This window comes from Varroa destructor, unplaced genomic scaffold (genome assembly GCF_002443255.2).
Source record: "Varroa destructor unplaced genomic scaffold, Vdes_3.0 BEIS01000001.1, whole genome shotgun sequence".
Lineage (NCBI taxonomy): Eukaryota > Metazoa > Arthropoda > Arachnida > Mesostigmata > Varroidae > Varroa > Varroa destructor.
Window position 1 is genome coordinate 54,633,053 of NW_019211454.1, and position 18,118 is coordinate 54,651,170.

Here is an 18,118-nt window from a genome sequence, read left to right on the forward strand (position 1 = left end):
CGAGCTAATTCGTGTGTCTGGTTAAAACGTTATCGGACAGGACGCCGCTGACAAGCAAAGCGGCACCTGATCTACCTTTGTTATTATGTCAAGTACACATACATACAAAGAGTATAGCGATCCCTTCGAACTTAACAATACATCTTGCCGACGTGGAAGCACACACCGTAATCAATGATCCGAAGCAACTGGCCACTCTCGGTAAATAGAACGCCTTTAGAATATCGCGTTAAAGTTATACGGGAAGCAATGCGCAGTGTCGCGGTTCGCGCACCGAAATCTGCGCCTCAATTGACTATTGCAGGACGCGACAAGCAGGACGACTACGTTATGGAAACTAGAGCCATGGCTTTTATGACAGATTTACCGTAACTTTTCTGAAAAGATTAACAAAAATGAAAAGCTAACTACGCGATGCAGCTTCCGTTGTTAGCTTTTCAATATGGTACGTACAACGGTAGAAACGATGTACCTTTGTTTCAAAATACACTTCACCACTGTAAACCACAGCTTCCGAAAGAAATAAAATTTTTGTTTTGAGAAAAAAGAGATCATAAAAAGTTTTTACAGCAAGTTCTAACTGTAATATTTAAAGTTACAACAAAGAGTTAACAATATATGTATGTGAGGAGTTTCTTGATGCGTCTCTTCAGTAACATTCGAACGAATATCCAGGAACATCCGCATGGGCGACAACCGCTGCCGGGTGAGCAGTGGTTATTGGATGGTGTAAACGCGGCGCGACATCCTTTACCAATCGGTGATACGTTTTTGCGTCCCTTTATTATGAAATGTCGAGTGACTTATTGTATAGGGGGCGGTTGTGGCACGATACGCTCATGTCTAGATGAGGATTTGTTCCGAAGATGGCTGTAGAAATAACTGATAGTGTGGTAAATGCCGTTACGGAATAGCATCACCTCTAGGAACTATCTTGTTTAGTGCGTCTGCGTAGACCCGATGATTTCATAACAACGTATTAAACTGTGTCGTTCCTCCATTGAAGAAAAGTTTGCTTGTATGAGCTTTTCAACCCGACATCATTTACGACGCTACTACGAGATATTCATTTTAGAACAAAACATAGATAAAGTAACAGCGTAAATAAGGACGCCAACGAAGTCTCAAATTAAAACCATAATAAAAAAGTATTAAATAAAAATTACTTCACTCGAAGGGACAGTTTTTTTAAATTTATATACAGAAGTGAACTTAGAAAAATACTTAAATACGAAAAACAGGACGATTGTTATCGAAAGTCAATAGAAGTGATAGCTTGTAAGGCCCTTATTGTTAGGAAATTGACTGGGTTATTTTTATTAGGAGGACTACTCCCGGGTTATCTGTTCCAATCATCTATCGTCACTAGATAACGAAACAATGAACAGGTGTTAAGAAATCTTCTTAAATACAAATAGAAGCTTCCATGGTCTTCGTCGACTGTTGTGACCTAATATATGCTGATCTCTATATCAGTGTCTCAAGTTTTACGTCTGGTTCTACCGCGGTTACGCATTAGTTCAAACAGCTAGTCTTACGAAATATGTCTACTGGCCAATTTTGAACCTAGGCTATTTCGTTTGCTTCTAAAGTTCGCAAGTAGACACGCTACTGCCTTACTATCACGGAACAGTATCATTACATCGATGTTTCTCTCACGTGCTGTGACGCCGTTTCACGAATCGATGAAGTAGACAAGCAGTAGAATGGTGAATTAGGTCTAATATGGTAAATTTAAATATATAAGTAATGTACATTGACATTTGTAATTGAAAGAGCTACCAAATGGTATGATTATGCTGCGCCGTGGGCGTCTAGGGACTCTGAATGACCCTATTTGACTGACTCCTTACTAAAAACAGTGGCAGGCTGCAATGGTTGCGGTTCCTCACACGGCTTGGCGCGCACCCGGCTACGCCTAGGTCGTACGGACAAAAAACCATCGCTCACGGTCTTGTGCGGAGTCGGTCACAGCTGGTACGGATTTCGAACGCTTCTGAAAGGGTGAGGAGTTCAGCTGGGGCGAGAGCTGAGAAAAAACTGAACGGGTTTCACATAGCTTAGCGATGCGTTTCGCGGCCAGGGCGGCCGCAGGCCGTCTGTTGAGGTATTACTGCTTTGGTTGACTCGAGCAAGGCGCGTCTGAAAGCTTTCGCCGTCATCCAGAGACTGAGGCGCCAGCTGAACAATGGTTACTTTGCCGTTCTAACGGCCGAAGTTCACCATCTCTTTCTATCCGCCTAATAGGTCTACACTGTGCAAGAAATCAATACAGGCCTCCAAGCTGGGTAGCTGGCCGCTACTGGAACCTGCTGCGACACTTGTTCACCCTCTCCCCACTGCAGCAAACGTTTGCGGCAAGACGTTCTGAAGGCGTCGAGCTGCAGTGATGGGTGGGCCCACAGCTTAAAGCTATGGCCACGGGGATCTTTCAAGTCGATACGAGAAATAGAGATCTCAGTTACATTGGTTTGGTGTCCCAGAGTTAAACGACTCTTTCGGAGTGTAGCCGATGAAAACGACCATAACTTTACAATAGTAGCAGGTAATTCGCGTAGTATTACTATAAAAAAAAAAAAAAAAGAACAATTGCAATAAAAGCTAAACAATACAGCTAAACAGCTAATTGAAATCACGGCTGAGAGTTAGGGACCTGACGTTTGCAATCATATATTTCAGGTTCAGTTTTCATCATTGTCATAGCGATTCTTTGGGGTATTATTTCGAAGCATAGAAACCTCAATTACGGTGATACTTGTTTTTTATTGGTCAGTTAAATGCTTGAATAATTTGTCAGCGTCAATATGGCGGTTTGTAGAATTATCCCCACTTATCCGTGCTTTGTGAACGTAAACCTCTAACGAGCATTCCTATATATTTAATTGCATTCCTCCTGCCCGATTACGGACGCCATCAACACGCATGGATTTCAAACTATAGCAAAATAGATACGTCCGATCTGAAGCTTTGCATATCAAGAATAAAATGGTAAAGCTAGAATCCTTAACTAACCAATTTTGTGGTCTACAAAGGTGTCATCGGCTATGGGCAGCTCGTTGACAGCGTAGTCCGTCCGGATAATCAGTTTTGGAGCCGGCGAGGTCTGGATGTTGGGGTACACCTGCAGTAGTAGATTTAGTATGAATCGCCGTCGGTCCTTATACGGGACTAATCTAGGACAGTAATGTTGTATCTTTCAAATGAGCTCATTGTCCAAAAGTAAACCTATCACAACAATGAATGCGTTTAGCTTTGACGTGTTCCGCTCAAAACGAACAGAGAGGTCTAGATAAGGGGCTTTACACCGGCGATCTGCTCCGTTAAAGAGAAGGATCGGGATGGAGAAAATCGATCGACTAAGCAGACTCACAGCAGAAAGTACTACAGCGTATTCGGTAGCCTCGCTGAGGTTAGACACCAACTTCGAAGTGACCACAGCCGGAAGCATAACTGTACGTTCATCATCTGAAATAATTAACACGTCGTACAAGAAAATGAAAACTTATATGCAATTATACATTGAACAGTTTTACATTCAATGGTGTTTCGGTTCTGTTGCTAGTACGTCTATACTAGAAGATATATGTATACGTAGTTGATATCGTCCGGGTCAATCCTTGTCAAGCTTTCGGTTAAAACTTTCTAAATTATTCCCCGTACGAGGATAAAAAACAAAAGCAAAATAAAGGTTAACTTCGCAATCGATCAGCAAAAACAACAACCAGCAAAGCTTTGGAGAAAATTCACTTGTTATTAAACATTTCTTTTTAGTACTCTGTATTCTTGAATATTATTCAATTTGTCTCTGTCATATCTGCGGAAGTATTGATATGTATCTAATCTTGAATGCTCCATTTAATGGAATGACTAATAATCATCTGATAAATTTGTCATTTGAACAATGATTATGTACGTACATCTACCTAATTACTTTTCAGCAGGATATCGATTTGTTCTAGCGGATAACGATAACAATATGCCATAGAATGATAGCGAATCTAAATAGCCTTCCAGACTAAGAGATATCACTCGGTCTGACAGATTTCCAGATCCAGATAAATTCTGCTAGCTATATTCGTACCCCGTAAGTTCGAGATAACGTGCACCAACGGCAACACTTTATGTCACTACTTTAGATTAAGGTCTATAAAGTATTTTTCTATGTTCGACTGTCACTTTAACTATGTGGCATCAGCGGTTTCGATCGCCGAGTGTGTAAGGCACTGCTACCATGTTTTCATTGTTACCAGAGCGTTATCGAACACCTGGTGAGTACCTGTGTGGCGTTGGTATTAGATATGTAGCAGCACACGCTAGTGACCTCGTTAAGGCCTTACTTGCCGACGTCTTTTATTTTCCCTCTGTATTCCAGCAATTCCCCTGTTCTAGATTCGACACTAACCAATCCCCTCTTCAGTGAACTGAACTATAAGAAGAGATTTGTAGTTTCGGGATCTTAACAATGGTCCGCAACTTGTAGCCATTTCGATCTATCGACAAAGACAGACCGTCTCCAAACGTCCCCTTCGATTAGGACGACAGTAGCAGAGATATGGACTAACCTGGGGCAAGTGTCGAATGAGTAGGATCAATATAAATACACAATGGTACTAGTATATGATGCAAAGACGAGATGGCTTCTTGAACTTTTGAGCACGAGTTAATGTGTACTATGCAAATAAATAATGGGAGTGTTATGAACGTAACGATACTCGCGGATCTGTGTCCTAAGATATCCGTGCGATGCCTGACAGGGCTTATTCATTAATCCGTTTATTGCGTTTACATTCTGGATAGATTGTAAAAATATATTTTTTAGGGATAAACTGTGCTTTGCATGTCCTAAACCAAACTGTAGATATGCCGTGAAATATTGATACATATGTTTGACTGATTTAGAGCCGACATTAGACGTTTTTTTTCGGTGTTCAGAGAAAGAATATGACTATCTCGTTAATTCCCACAAATTCAATCCCACAAATACGAGCTTGGACGGGTACCAAAGGCAGGCACAAGACCAAGTAGGGCCAATTAGGTTTACAAAAGGTGCCGAAGTAACTAGGATCAGCTAATGCGCTGATTTTCAAATTAATCGTTATTTCATAAACCGTCTCGTTTCGTGCCAATAAAGATACTAAAACGCATCAAATTTGTCAAACATTTTAGTTTTTAGAGTTATGTTTCTCTGTAGTAACTTACTAGTCAGATTTAGTAAACTGTTACTTGCTAAATCTACTATGCTTTTTTGACCGTCGTTTTTGTCTCAGACCTGTTTTGTCATCACTGTGTCGTCCTTTCTCAGCAACTTGGCGTTCACGTATCTTCGTGTATGTGCAGGATAAAAATATATATATGCCGACTCCCCTGAGTTGTATGCCCGCCGTACATTATTTTTTCTACCTTTCTGTATGTCCCGCTCCTGCTGTCATTAGGTGACGCAGTGTCGCTGGTGAGCTAGTCTTTCTACGTTGGTCCCTACAGAGTACAAGTGAGATGACACTGTTGATGTTGATGTATTCCGAACTGATAAGCGCGACCCTCATCGACGACAGACAAGGCGAGTTTGTTTGCTTGGCACGCATGCTTCCCGTTGCTCTCAAGACTGCGCATTGTCCTAATAGAAAGTCATCCATTCCTCCTTAATCAATTTCTGACTATGCCGAAGTGTAATGCACTCATGCCGACATGCGAGCACCAACGAAAGCAAATCCTCCCAGTCGAGCATCTTCACTTCAAAGCCAGACCTCTATGTCAGTCCCAGCGAACAACGATCGGCGAGGTATCCCAGCAATGTTTGGCCGCAGGTTTTCCACAGGTATGGATCTCTGTGTAATCATTCTACCGGGCAGATGGTAAGCGACCCTAATGACCCAGCACTTACCAACGAAGAAGCAAGTCTACTGAATAGGTGGATAACATGCGCAGTGGGCTAATCAAGTAGCGGCCAAAGCAACTAGGGCTTGTTAGCTGCAGCCGCGTCTGCGAAAACATCTAGGGCAGAGCTCGGAAGATGATACATGAAGTGCTCTGTCCGATTCCCGGTTTGGCCGTCTCATCAAGTTACTGTCCGGAATTGCTGGTTGGTTTCAGCCGTCGACCAGGATGCCACCAGATGTTTTGACGCGTGGCGCTCCTTCCACCGTCGTGCTTCCGTTTATATTGCCCCTGCAGCTAATGCCACTATCGGAGTGCGCAATCTGCCTTAGGGTTTCGCGTAAGCTAGCCCGCTTTACCCAAATTTCCAGCCCGAAGCTAACAACAAATATGGTGGAAGCAGCAAAAGCAAGAAACGCCAGAAGCAGACCTATGACTAAATCCCGTAGCAACAGCTTCGATCTTGATTGGCAGTCGGTCCTCAGCGATAGCCATGGCGGCAGCGAACGGTTTTAGCGAATGCCTGCATCGGCGAACACTGCTACTGTCGTTTCTGCTCTTTACCCTTTTCCTCATCTATTTCGCTGTTTCTGCTACTGGAATCGTCGGAGAAGAATACATGAAGTAGAGAAAACTTGTCAACTCTTCCCTTGGTTTTCCCAATAGGCGGCCCATCTCTATATTTCGGGTTGCGCGTCTCGTTCTTTCGTCCTAGTTTGCTCTCGCGAGCCGACCCCCGCCTCAAGGTGTCCTTACGGTGTCCCCAAGGAAAGCGTTAAAGTGGGGACAGCTCGTCCGTTATCGACTCGCCAAGAGGCTGCAGGCGGGCGGTAAGAGCTGAATGAAGGTGCTGCTAGAGGCTACCCTCGCCGCTTTGCTCACACGGCAGGCGCTCCCGTCACGAACACCAGTCCCTGTTATGGTAGCCATTTTTGTCGTTATTATTGTCGCAGACGTCTTCGAAATTCGTGTGCATCTTGTTTGATGGCTGTTACCTGCTGCAACATAGCTCCTTTGCTGCGTTCGATTTTGCCTGTGTTCTTGGTTACTACGTGTTTTAGCTATTTGCCATTACATACTTGTATAGGCATTCGATAGTACCTAAGCTACAGACGTTCTGCTGTTCATTTGGACGGTTTCGATGTACGGTAGAACTGAGCTTGGTGGCATACAAGCTTCCGACGTAGTAGTAGCAAGCAACAGCGTCCTCCATTGCAGCTCATTAGAAAATCCTTCCGACAAAAACAGTTCGAGAGGTATGTAGTCGTTGACTTTTTAAGTTGTGCGATCCCAGGGGGCTCTGCTTTTTCTTTATGTTTTCTTTGCTACGGCGCTCAACTGACGGCAGAGTAGTTTTAGTTCATTGGCTTTACCCCAAAGGGTGGCTATGTCCCTAATTCCTGTAGAAATACATTTGTATGTATAAAAATCTTTTTTTGTTGCAGTACATTGGTAATCGAAACAGCATGGTGTGTCTACAAGAATGTTTTATCACGGGGATGTAATGTATACGTTTTTGTCATTCAGTAGATGATCAGGCATGAGTCTGAACAAAAAACTACTGGTGAGACTGCTTGAAATACCAAACCATCTATGCAGCCCTCTTTTATAGTGCTAACACACGCACGAGAAAATATATGTGTATGTCGCATATCAGAAAAAGATAAGAAACGCCAGCAGCGGACAAGCAGCGATCAGAGGAAAGTACTTGCGAGTCCAGCCGCGTGGGATTAGGCCCCCACCTGTGGGGGCTTAAATCGTAGCCACAAAACAGACCCCCTAAAACATCAGGGTACGGAGGGGGAAAATCTGCTGGCACCCATAGATAGAAAGGGGAGAGAAAGAGAACGAATGAAGATCGGACGGCATTTCATTACCAAAATTGACCGACGATGCTAGATGGCAAAAAAGAACGTAAATATGGAAACGTCGATCCAGACCCGGCGCTAGACTAGCCAGTAGCCTCTGATCAAGGGGATGCTACCTGGATCAGCTCCGTCGGCTGAGGCAAAGCACCAAAACTATGAACTCTCTACACCAACATATTCCGGTTCGGTAACCAGCGCTGAGGCCTTTCATTTGCTAACGGGATTCGCCGAATGACCGATGGCCGTGTGTCGCAATTCGAGGCCGCACCATCATCCGTACGATGGCTGCTTATATAAGCCGGTTCAATAAACGAATCTAACCTAGTCGCGTCAATTCGGCCTGCGTCTCTACTGGTCGAGTGGGCCTTCGCGTCACCTAATATCCGAGTTGGCACAGCATTACGGCCTGTTCAGTGGAATATTTCTGTTGAAAGAGTCCGGAGTCAAACGGTGATTGCGCAGACAATGTTGATGCTGAAGAGGTCACCTTTTATTAAACCTTCCAAGAATACTAAGTTGTATATTTTACTACCCGTGAAAACAAAAATATAGCATTGATGTGTTGTAAATTAAAAACAAGAAAAAATTTATCTGAGACTGTGTGACAACTATCCATATATATATATATATATATATATATATATATATATATATATATATATATATATATATTTTATCTCCAACAGATATTAGAAAATATTAATTTAATAACGCGACAGTTCGTTGACACATCGAGCAAGGCTGTACTTACGAACGCGATGTCTAGATGTAACCGGCGACCACGAAAGCATGTAGCCCATAAGTTTAGCGTTTGTTTGTTTCGGTGCATATGGCGGTTTCCAGCGGAGAAGGAATGATGACTCTTCTACGGAATCAACAAACACGTCCCGCGGTGGTGGGAGTATAGACACTGTAAGAAAAAACACAAAAAACCCATTTCAGGTTGGTGGGTCAGATGTAATATTGTCGAGAACCTTGTTCGTAGAACGACGGCAAGAAGACGCCCACATTTTGTTTAGTATCCGCTAAATGAAAAAAATAAGCATTTAAAAAAGAAGCCATTAAACTGCTCGAAGTAATCTTACGCTCGAAGAGATGGTTATGCGTCCATGCTGTCGCAGCTCGACAATATAAAGCTGAAAGTTAGATGGAAATATAACGAATCTATGTTTGCTTTTGGTGTCGTCTTCTGTTTAGGCACAGATCCGCTCTTTAATTTTCTAACATTGATAAAAACTATGCGAAGTGAAACAAGCTATCACTTTTTCATACAGAAACATAAAAGCCGATTCATTTACAACACCATCTTGTATTCCGACAGATACATCATTCGTAACGATCATTAAAAAGGACTTTATTCATTTTCACAAATGGCCAAGACATCTATCTACCAAAGCAAACTTCTGTCTAAACAGGGTGACGCTCCTCATAATTGAACACGCTAGACCTAGCAAGCTCGATTTCGTAATGCTCCACATCATTTAGCAATACGGTCAACTAACTAATAATAAGCCTGTACTTCTACACGCATGACCTTACATATAAGCAAAGAAAAACTCCCGGCTGAGCCAAGTGTATGTCTGTATTATACGCCCCTTGGCCAGTTTGGTTCTTTTATTAAGTAGTTTTTTTCATTTTCACGTTTTCTGACCCTCTATATATATATTTTTTTATAGTTTTCACGCCCTTGTTATATTTATGCACATATATATATATACATATATATATACAGACACATATATAAATTGCCTCTATTGTTGAACTCATTGCAAACCTTTGATATTGTCCCCCTGTTTATCTACGATAGTAGCAACTAGAGAATACTACTAATAGAAGTAGTTTGGAAACCCCAAGGTTGGGTACGTTTTATGTCGACGCTATTTTACCATATCTCTAGTGACTTCGTCAGCACGTGACTGAATCTTCCGCCCTAAGAGGGGCGCTCTTCGCAAACAACAGTACGACTCCTGTTTCCAATCGCTCACATATGACAACCACACCTATTACCCACATGTGCATATGCCAGTAGGATGCGCGTGTGTGTACACACCTTTGTGGCATAGCTGGACAGCTAACCTACAACATGTACATACAGAGATATCTAGCATATGATATCCATATGCGTATACATGCCGAAAATGCTATTTTGTCGTAATACCCTTAGCAACTATGACTGCTATTATGGTCGTGCCTTTGTTTAATCGCCGAAATATATGACGAAGGACAAATATACGTAAATGCGCCACGGCAGCAGCGCCAGGCGAAGAACAAAGACAGCGAAGTTGGTAACACGCGGAGACGACCTAATGGCTGCTCGGTAGCAATCCCTCATTATGTTAGTTTATATCACACGCCAACAGCCCCGCGTAATGCAATACTATTCTTGGTGAGTCAGTCCGACACGGACCACTGTTTCCCTAGTTCAATATCCGGATTGCAATGTTAGGTTCATACCGCTGGCGATATCGCTCCGCAATAGAATGAAATGAACACAGCTGTCATTAATCATATTTTGCACCCAAAAGCTTGAAGAAGATGTCGAGAGCAGTTATTATGACTCTGTGGCACAGATGCGTGGGTAATGTAAACCCGACGAGGACGTCGAAAATGCCAACAAGAACACATCTATTGTCAACCCCACGCCTCGACTAGGAAGCTTTGCTTAGATCTTGTTGCGTTGCTGGTAGCAGGCCATCGATATTATCTCGGCCAGTTTCCTATATACATGTCAACGGGATAGGTCCATTACATTCTTCCGCATTTCCCATGCACGTAATCGTTTTAAACCAATGTTGGCTTAGAATAGCGAAGGCTAAACAGATATACCTTTTCCAAAACAAATAGCGCAAAAAACGGGGAGCGGATGGAAGATTCTGACGACAAAGGTATAAGGAGAATCTGGACGACAATGAAGATTGCACGCGTGTTAGCCGAACTTTTGCAAGCATCCAGCTTCATTAAAAAATGGGTCGTTGGCATCGACAATGTGGAAGCAGTTACCCTCGACCATCCTCTGATAGGCCCGTTCCAACCTTTTGTCTACCTCTGACAGTCACGACGTTGGCCGGTGCCATTGCATTTGCTTTGTTTCCTTGTGAGTGGTCGTTTCATCAGAGACCTCTTTTACGTATAAGCACCTTTGGTGCCCTCATAGAGCATCAATAGGACCACTCGTTGGATCTTAGATACCGAATGCCTCTAACCTTCGTCCTGGCTTCTGAACACTTCGTTGCAGGTTTCGATTGTTCGTATCATACACAACTTCCTATAGGGAGAACCGGTTGTACGCTTTTACATTCTTACCTGAACCAACTAACCCTAATTGCCCCTTAGGCCTGCCACTTGATCGTGGCAGCCGTAGACTTCGCTTGGAAAGGGCTTAACCAGTATTGACTTAGTCCGCGGCGGCCACTTTCAATGGTCAAAGGCAAACGATGCAGGAATAATAAGAGAACAGATAAAATGCCCTTGTACAACAACACAGTAATCGAGCGCCCGAAAAGGTCACATTGTAAATAAACGGTGAAGCAGAAGTCGTGCCAACTAAAGCCCGTTCTGCTAAGCTCAGCTGGAGATTAAGTCTATTGCTTCTTAACCATATACCGTAGGGGGGAAATTGTGAAACGCATTTTATTTGCGACCTCTCTAATCCGATATCTAAGTATGAAGGCATTCAAAATAATTAAATTTATAACAACAACAATAAAGGACAATGGGACATAAAACCGCATCAGATTCTGGCATCGTTTTCCATATATTTAGCTCCTACACGACGGCTTTGTAACGATACGTTCATCTTTCACAGCATCTTGTAGAAACTCTTCGCTCTTGAAAGCTCTCTGTTTTGGGGGTATATCAGATGCGAAGCGACGATCTGTATTCGTTCCCCTCTACACTTGCATACGCGGAAGAATTATTATAGTTGAGTATAACAAACTTCCATATTGTTGTATTTTTTATCGTTTGGCTTCTTGTCATAGTCTCCAAAGCAGCACCTTAATCGATAACGTAACGCCAATGTTTATATTTGCCTCATATTATCGTGGAATAATCCGTACGATCTTAGCAATTTCTGAAAATCTAAAAAAAGACAACTCTTCATGTGCATAGACAACGGGTACGTACCACCCTCGCTTCCAGCAGTGAAAACACGTTTCTGCAACGGCTATCAGATGCCTTCATCTATATATGCACATATGGCACTAGCAAATGATCCCTGAAACAAAATATAGTCTCGCGACGCTTTTGGTCTTATCCATTTTTGCTAGATGACTTTTAGTTGTCACCGTCTGACAACAGAAAAAGCTTTTACTAAACTAGAAAGGACTCAATCGTTTTCCGCTTATAGCGTTTCAGCTGTCCAGGCAGTGGCAGATGGTGGCGAACGCGTCCAGCGTCTGTCACGGCTTTAGAGACTCTAAGATTCGCTGGATACAGGACGGCCTTTCAGGACAACAAGTGGCTGGAAGAGCGCATAGATAATTAATGTGATGGCGTGTTGGGTGGCAAATGATCTGTCTGTCTATGCTCTGTTTACTAACTTATGAATCTGCCGCTGCAGTAGTCATTCCAACAACTGGAACTCAAATGGAACTGAGTGATCTGTGCACTGTTTTTGATGATTGGCACTGGCTGATACCCATTATTGGCGCCGTCAGTGTCTTGTGCTGCTTCTGCCGACGACTTCTGCTAACACATGCTAAAAATTAAAAATAGGGTATTTTTAAGCTAAAAAACTACCCAGTCCCGATGGCGTCTATCCGACAAATTCGCGTCAAATAATAATAGACATCATTTCGATGTTTCAAATTAGATATATTCGTGTATATACAACAAAGATATGACTTGTGTAGTCTTGTAGATCGATTCGAATGCTTCTGAAATTACTTTGAAAACGATAAATCTATTAACCTTTAAAGTAAAACGGGACGCGCTGTCCAGTTACACCGCTGGAGTAGGTACCTGTTGAATGTCTAGTTTTTTTTAATGTGTACTTTGTCATTGAAGAAATCTCCAAACGTTTATTGAATATGGCACGAACTTATTCGATATATATGTTACATTTAATGTAACATGTGTGTCTGCACCACTTACATTTCTATCTCGGTAAGTATTTTGTCTGTTTCAGATAGAAAACCAAATGAAGCAGGACCAAATTTCACTGCTGTGTGTTTTCCGCTGTTTCGCGGGATCCCACAATCTCCCTCTGCTCGTCCTGAGTGATCAATCTATACGTCGAAATCTCAGACTACGGCAGCGGCTGGTCTTTTTATGGCAGCTGCTCCATCTGCGAACAGCTGAGTCGAGCCGGTGGCCCTGTCATTCGCCCTTGCTGCCAGCGCCGTCACAACGAGCACAAAATGACATCAAAAAATTTTCAGAAGTTGCAGAAGAGAATAATCTATCTCCCTACCTTTACCTAGTTGTTGATGTGTTTTTTTTCTCCAATCTCCCTCTATCTCTCCGTATATAGATAAATATTCGATTGCGTGCGCATGGTACACTCTTTCGGATCCACTATCGATGGTGGGAAAAATCCCTTATACCGACAATTCATATTTGTATTGCAATACAGTTATTTGAAGAAGCTGGCTGTAGTATTCCCGTCTTTTCAATTATACTAGAGTGTTTTCTGAGCAATTCATGTTATTTTATAGCATTTCTAAATGTGATCGATGTATACCCCCAAGATGCCTTATCTATTGTTCAACGTTTTCTAGGTGTCTATCTTTGATTTAGTTTATAAATTATGTGATTTTTTTTAACGACAGCTCCAAAGACTATTAACGTCGAAAACTGTAGGATGGACCATAGATATAGCTATATGTTATATTTAATATGGACTTTTCGGTCACGACGAACGGTCTACGATAACAGTAGATGTCGCAAATTCCCTTTAAGAACGTGCTCAAAATCTATCGAAAAATTAGCACATGGTGTGCAGAGTACCTTTCATAGTTATGCGCTCAATATGGCCAGCCCACTTACACATGAACATCAACACATACCAGCAAATATGTTGTGGGGATTTCTCGACAGGGGCACTCGTCGCTTCGCTACCTCGTTGCATCAAGGTCAGATGCCTATGCTGCAGGATACAACGCCATACAACGGATATGGCTCCATCGCGACCCAATGATCCCCCCAGCGTACGATATCTTAACGACCAAACGACAATGGCCTTGCAATGGAGCCGCTTGAGCAATGTGTTAATCATAGCGGGTAGACGTCCCGCACTTACGGCGTGGTACCAATGTTATGAAAATCATCACCAACCAAGACGGTGGAATTTCGATGGATTCGCTAGCTAGCTAGCTATTGCGCAACAATCCATAGCGTAAGCTGGACGGCGACGTATCGGTCCGTAGCGAAGAAAGGAACCTCTCCCTCAAACAAAGAATCGGTAATCAATCAAAATATAGCGCCGTTTTTTTTTTTTTAGAAAACTGGTCCCGTCTAGTAGGAATGGTGAGAGACGAGAAAATTATTTGCAAAATTAATTAGGGTCGAACGCGTCTGTGCGACCATTCTGATATATATATATATATATATATATATATATATATATATATATATATAGATGGGACTGGACAAACTAGACGCTAAAATGATCCAGTACCTGACATCGAATAAGTTTACAACTCCGAGCCACATAACACACAACGAGGAATCAAAGTAAGTGAACTTACAATTAGACTAAACGTTAAGAAAATATTTGTCTAGAAAAATCTAGGTTTAGAAATAAAACGGAGCTCATTTGGGCTGCGATCCCACTTACGCTAATTGTAGACTACTTCTTTGCAGGCGTACTGTTTTTCCATTTTGTGTATTTAGGTAATAGATGCGGTAAATTAAGCGAGGTAGGATTGTATTATTAGCATGGCAATAATATTGATCCTATGGAAACGTCCGTATAGTCAGAGTCGTTTTTATTTTCTCTAATTGCGAAGTTATACGTACATATATCCATGGGAACGTATTACATAGAACGTGATATGTAAACGAGTAGAGTCGACTTTTCGTACTGCTTCAAAGTAGCCGCAATGAACTATAAAACAGGCAGGCGCCAAGTTTTGGCAAGGGAATTCGTTCTGTCACTTCCACTTCCCCAAAACCAGCAAGTCCAGGACCTCGTTGCATTCTCATATCACGTTGGCTAATCATATGTGCACAGTCTTTTCGCCTTTCCATACCCTCCAATGCTGTTGGCGTAGCTAAAGAAACTATCGATTCTGTTTTCCGCTGACATTGACCAGAAGTGCGAACGTGGCCTCTACTCTGCGATGGGTTTTTCCTTGCAAAGCAAAGATTCATCCACGCACCCCACCTAGTACCGACGCTAGTGCCACAATGTGAACGCAGAACCAAACTAGAGACGAAATCCCATGGCCGAACGCTCAGCGCAGCTCTTTATCGCATAGCGGTCGTCGCACGTCGGCCGATGGTCGCATACAGAACGCACTGATGAATATTCAAGATTTGCTTCTACCATCGTCGTGGTTCTCTGCCACTTCCTCTCTCGATGTCGCCGTAATGCGACCATATCAAATATTCATTCGGCGTTGTATTCTGGTCCGGTAGTCCGTCTTTTGCTATTCATTATTCCTTCCTTCTAGTGAGTGGTCCAACGACCCTTCGTGTCCGCCGATTGCAAATACTTAGATGCGGGCAATGAAGACAACGTTTGGAATATGACGCTGCTGTATCAGCTGCTGAGTAAATTCGCTGAAAACTAGCCTTCAACGACCTCTTCTGTTCCAAAGGGCATTGCACGTTGGCTTACATTAGGAAAACTAACAAAATGGTATTTGGTGGTGCCCGTTTGTGTCAGCGAGTACTTCACTGGATGCGGCTCGATCCGATTCTTTAATTTTGTGGCGAGTCGTATCAGTTTGTGTTTGAAGAACGTACTTCATAGGCACCAAAGGCCGCAAACACTTGATCACATAACTATTGACGACGATGATCCTGCTGCTGCTAAAGTCATTTTCACATCTTAAGTCGGGAAACATGTAATTTCGTTCTTTCGACTTGGCAAAAAAACATGCAGCGTTTTAGACTAATTCTAGCATCAAATTACGTTATCGTTCTCATTCTCTACGATCCTATCCTACCTTTCAATTTATGACCAAGTCCTGCTCACCAGAAATTTTCAGGTCTGGTGTGGAAGAGCTCCTTCAGCTGAGTTATATAAAGTTTACGAGATGTAGCCAGAGCATATATAAACGATCGTTGACCTTTTTCTTCTGCTGAAGCACTTTGTAGTGTCCAAGAGTCCCGCCAAACACAAATTACCGTTCTTTTTTAAGACTGAGATTTAGTTTGACCCTGGGCTTCGACCTAGTTTCCGAAACCACCTATTTCATTCTCTGGTTTATATTGGCGTGAAGACACGAGTTTTCGTCACTGGTGATAACTCTGCACAGTAACAGAGATGTTAAGAATCCATGAGAAGCCTTGTTTCGCTGCGCGCTTCATCCAGTCTATAACGTGCCAAAGTTCTTAATAGAACTAAATACATTCTAGGTGCTCGACAATAGTCTGATAAGGGCAGCTTATTTTCTTCATTAAGTCTGGATGATTGACCGAGGTGGGATACACTTTCCAGCGATTCTTTCGGTACGTTTACTGGACTTTACGATATGCTTCTTACTGTATGTTTACTGGACCTTTGTAAAATGCAAAGGATAGGCTTTCCTCCATTGAAAAATTTTAGCCTCAGGGTTTGAACTTGTTAGAAAATTCCATTCGGTGGTGGAGGAAATTCCAATCGATTTAGAAATGAAGCGAATAACAAAAAGGTAAAACGGAGAAAAAGCAAGACCGAAATCAGTTGCGTTCTAACCTAATATAATACTTTAATCCCGTACACTGCCATTGATATCTTTAGGTCTAAGTGCAAATACAACTATGCGGACGCGACTTTCTTGTTTTAATTCTCCTCACAGATTTTAATAGCTATGTATATTAACTCTATAAGTGATCACGGACTCGTTTAACTGTCAGTTGTATTTTTCCCACGGCATGGGACTTAACCGTCTGCTCTAGTCCACAATCTTCCTCGGCATATACATGGTAAGTCAATGCATTGCGGTTATAGGGCAAAAGTAACATGTCATACTCCACTTTGAATGACTGAGCAATGGTCGACAACAGCAATCATATGAACGACGCTGCTAGGAACCACTACCGCTTCAGAGGACATTACCGAACTGTTGAAAACGTCAGGCAGGAGAGTGAGAAAGAAAGTAAGCACCCTGTCAGAATGGACTGTTGACAGCCAACTGCCAATTTCATCCAATGTCGGGAAGTATTACAGGCGAAGCTTTTGGCTTTGAGCTTTTCGCTCAGCGGAAAGCCAGCCACCGACAGCCTTCGTTTCTGTGCTATACGTTCCGTATTGCGTGTCGTATTTGTGTGTAAGTGTATATATATATATATGTGCGTGTGTCTCTGTCTATCTGTATGTAACAATAAAGGTTTCCTTAAGCTATTCGGCCCGCAAATTTGGAACAATTTCAGAAACCCTGCAAGCTACTTTTCAGTTTTTGGATACCGCTTTGCCTTAGGCTATTGGCCTTAGCGTTGAAATGAAAAGGGCATAGAACACGCTTCTGATGCTCGGTCTGGTAGTTCGAACGTGAACCGTTACACTGCTGCACGAAACGAGGAGACTAGAATAACAGGGCTGTGTGAAGGTTGGCGGCAGTCGCTTTCTGTCGCTTCAGTCTCGCTCTTTTCTTTCGCGAAGCAACGGGCTCGAAAGACTTGGTTGCTGCTGCCTGTTGTCCTGTTGGAAGGCGCTGTTAGAGAAGCGTGTGAAGGCCGATGAAACTTCGCAGTGTTCGAAGGGGTCCGCTGTAGCTGCTATCAAGTAAAGCTATGGCTGGATTTTGTTGAGCGCAGGCGATACCACTACCAACAGCAACAAGAGCACTGACAACAACAACGATGACGATGACGACAACAACATCTGAGCAACGAACTATGCTTTTGCCTTCCGACAACGAGGAGCCGGTAGATACATCAACTAAACAAGTCCAAGAAAAAAGCAGAATGCCGAGCAATACTAGCGAAGGAGGCGAACAGCAGGAGTCGAGCCTTGAGGCTGGATACGACAGAAAGTATGCTAGAACCTCGCATCGGCTGTACCGATAGCTGGTAAAGTTGGCGCTAGGGAAACGGTTGCACAGGCCAAAGCTAAACGATTCTTGCTTGCTTGGCTGGTTGGCTGGTCTGAGACGATCGTCGCGAGTGTATGAAAAAAGGGGTCTCACAAGGATTACTATGGAGACGAGCGGGGTCTGAGGTGGAAAAGCAAGGACGCTGCCACGGGGGCGGTTGTGTCGTTTCCCGGGGGAAATCCAAACCATGTC

At 42.9% G+C, this 18,118-nt stretch overlaps 1 protein-coding gene across 5 annotated transcripts in view; it reads right to left on the bottom strand.

Moving 5' to 3' along the window:
* LOC111249096 (uncharacterized) overlaps nucleotides 1-18,118 on the bottom strand; it is a 110,068-nt gene that overhangs the window by 12,292 nt on the left and 79,658 nt on the right. For all 5 annotated transcript variants that reach the window (XM_022802468.2, XM_086986598.1, XM_022802487.2 and 2 more), the window contains 3 exons: nucleotides 8,494-8,652; nucleotides 3,371-3,465; nucleotides 3,013-3,121 (listed from right to left, as the gene is read on the bottom strand). In XM_022802468.2, the coding sequence (XP_022658203.1) occupies nucleotides 3,013-3,121; nucleotides 3,371-3,465; nucleotides 8,494-8,652 (363 nt within the window). The remainder of the gene's footprint in view (nucleotides 1-3,012; nucleotides 3,122-3,370; nucleotides 3,466-8,493; nucleotides 8,653-18,118) is intronic.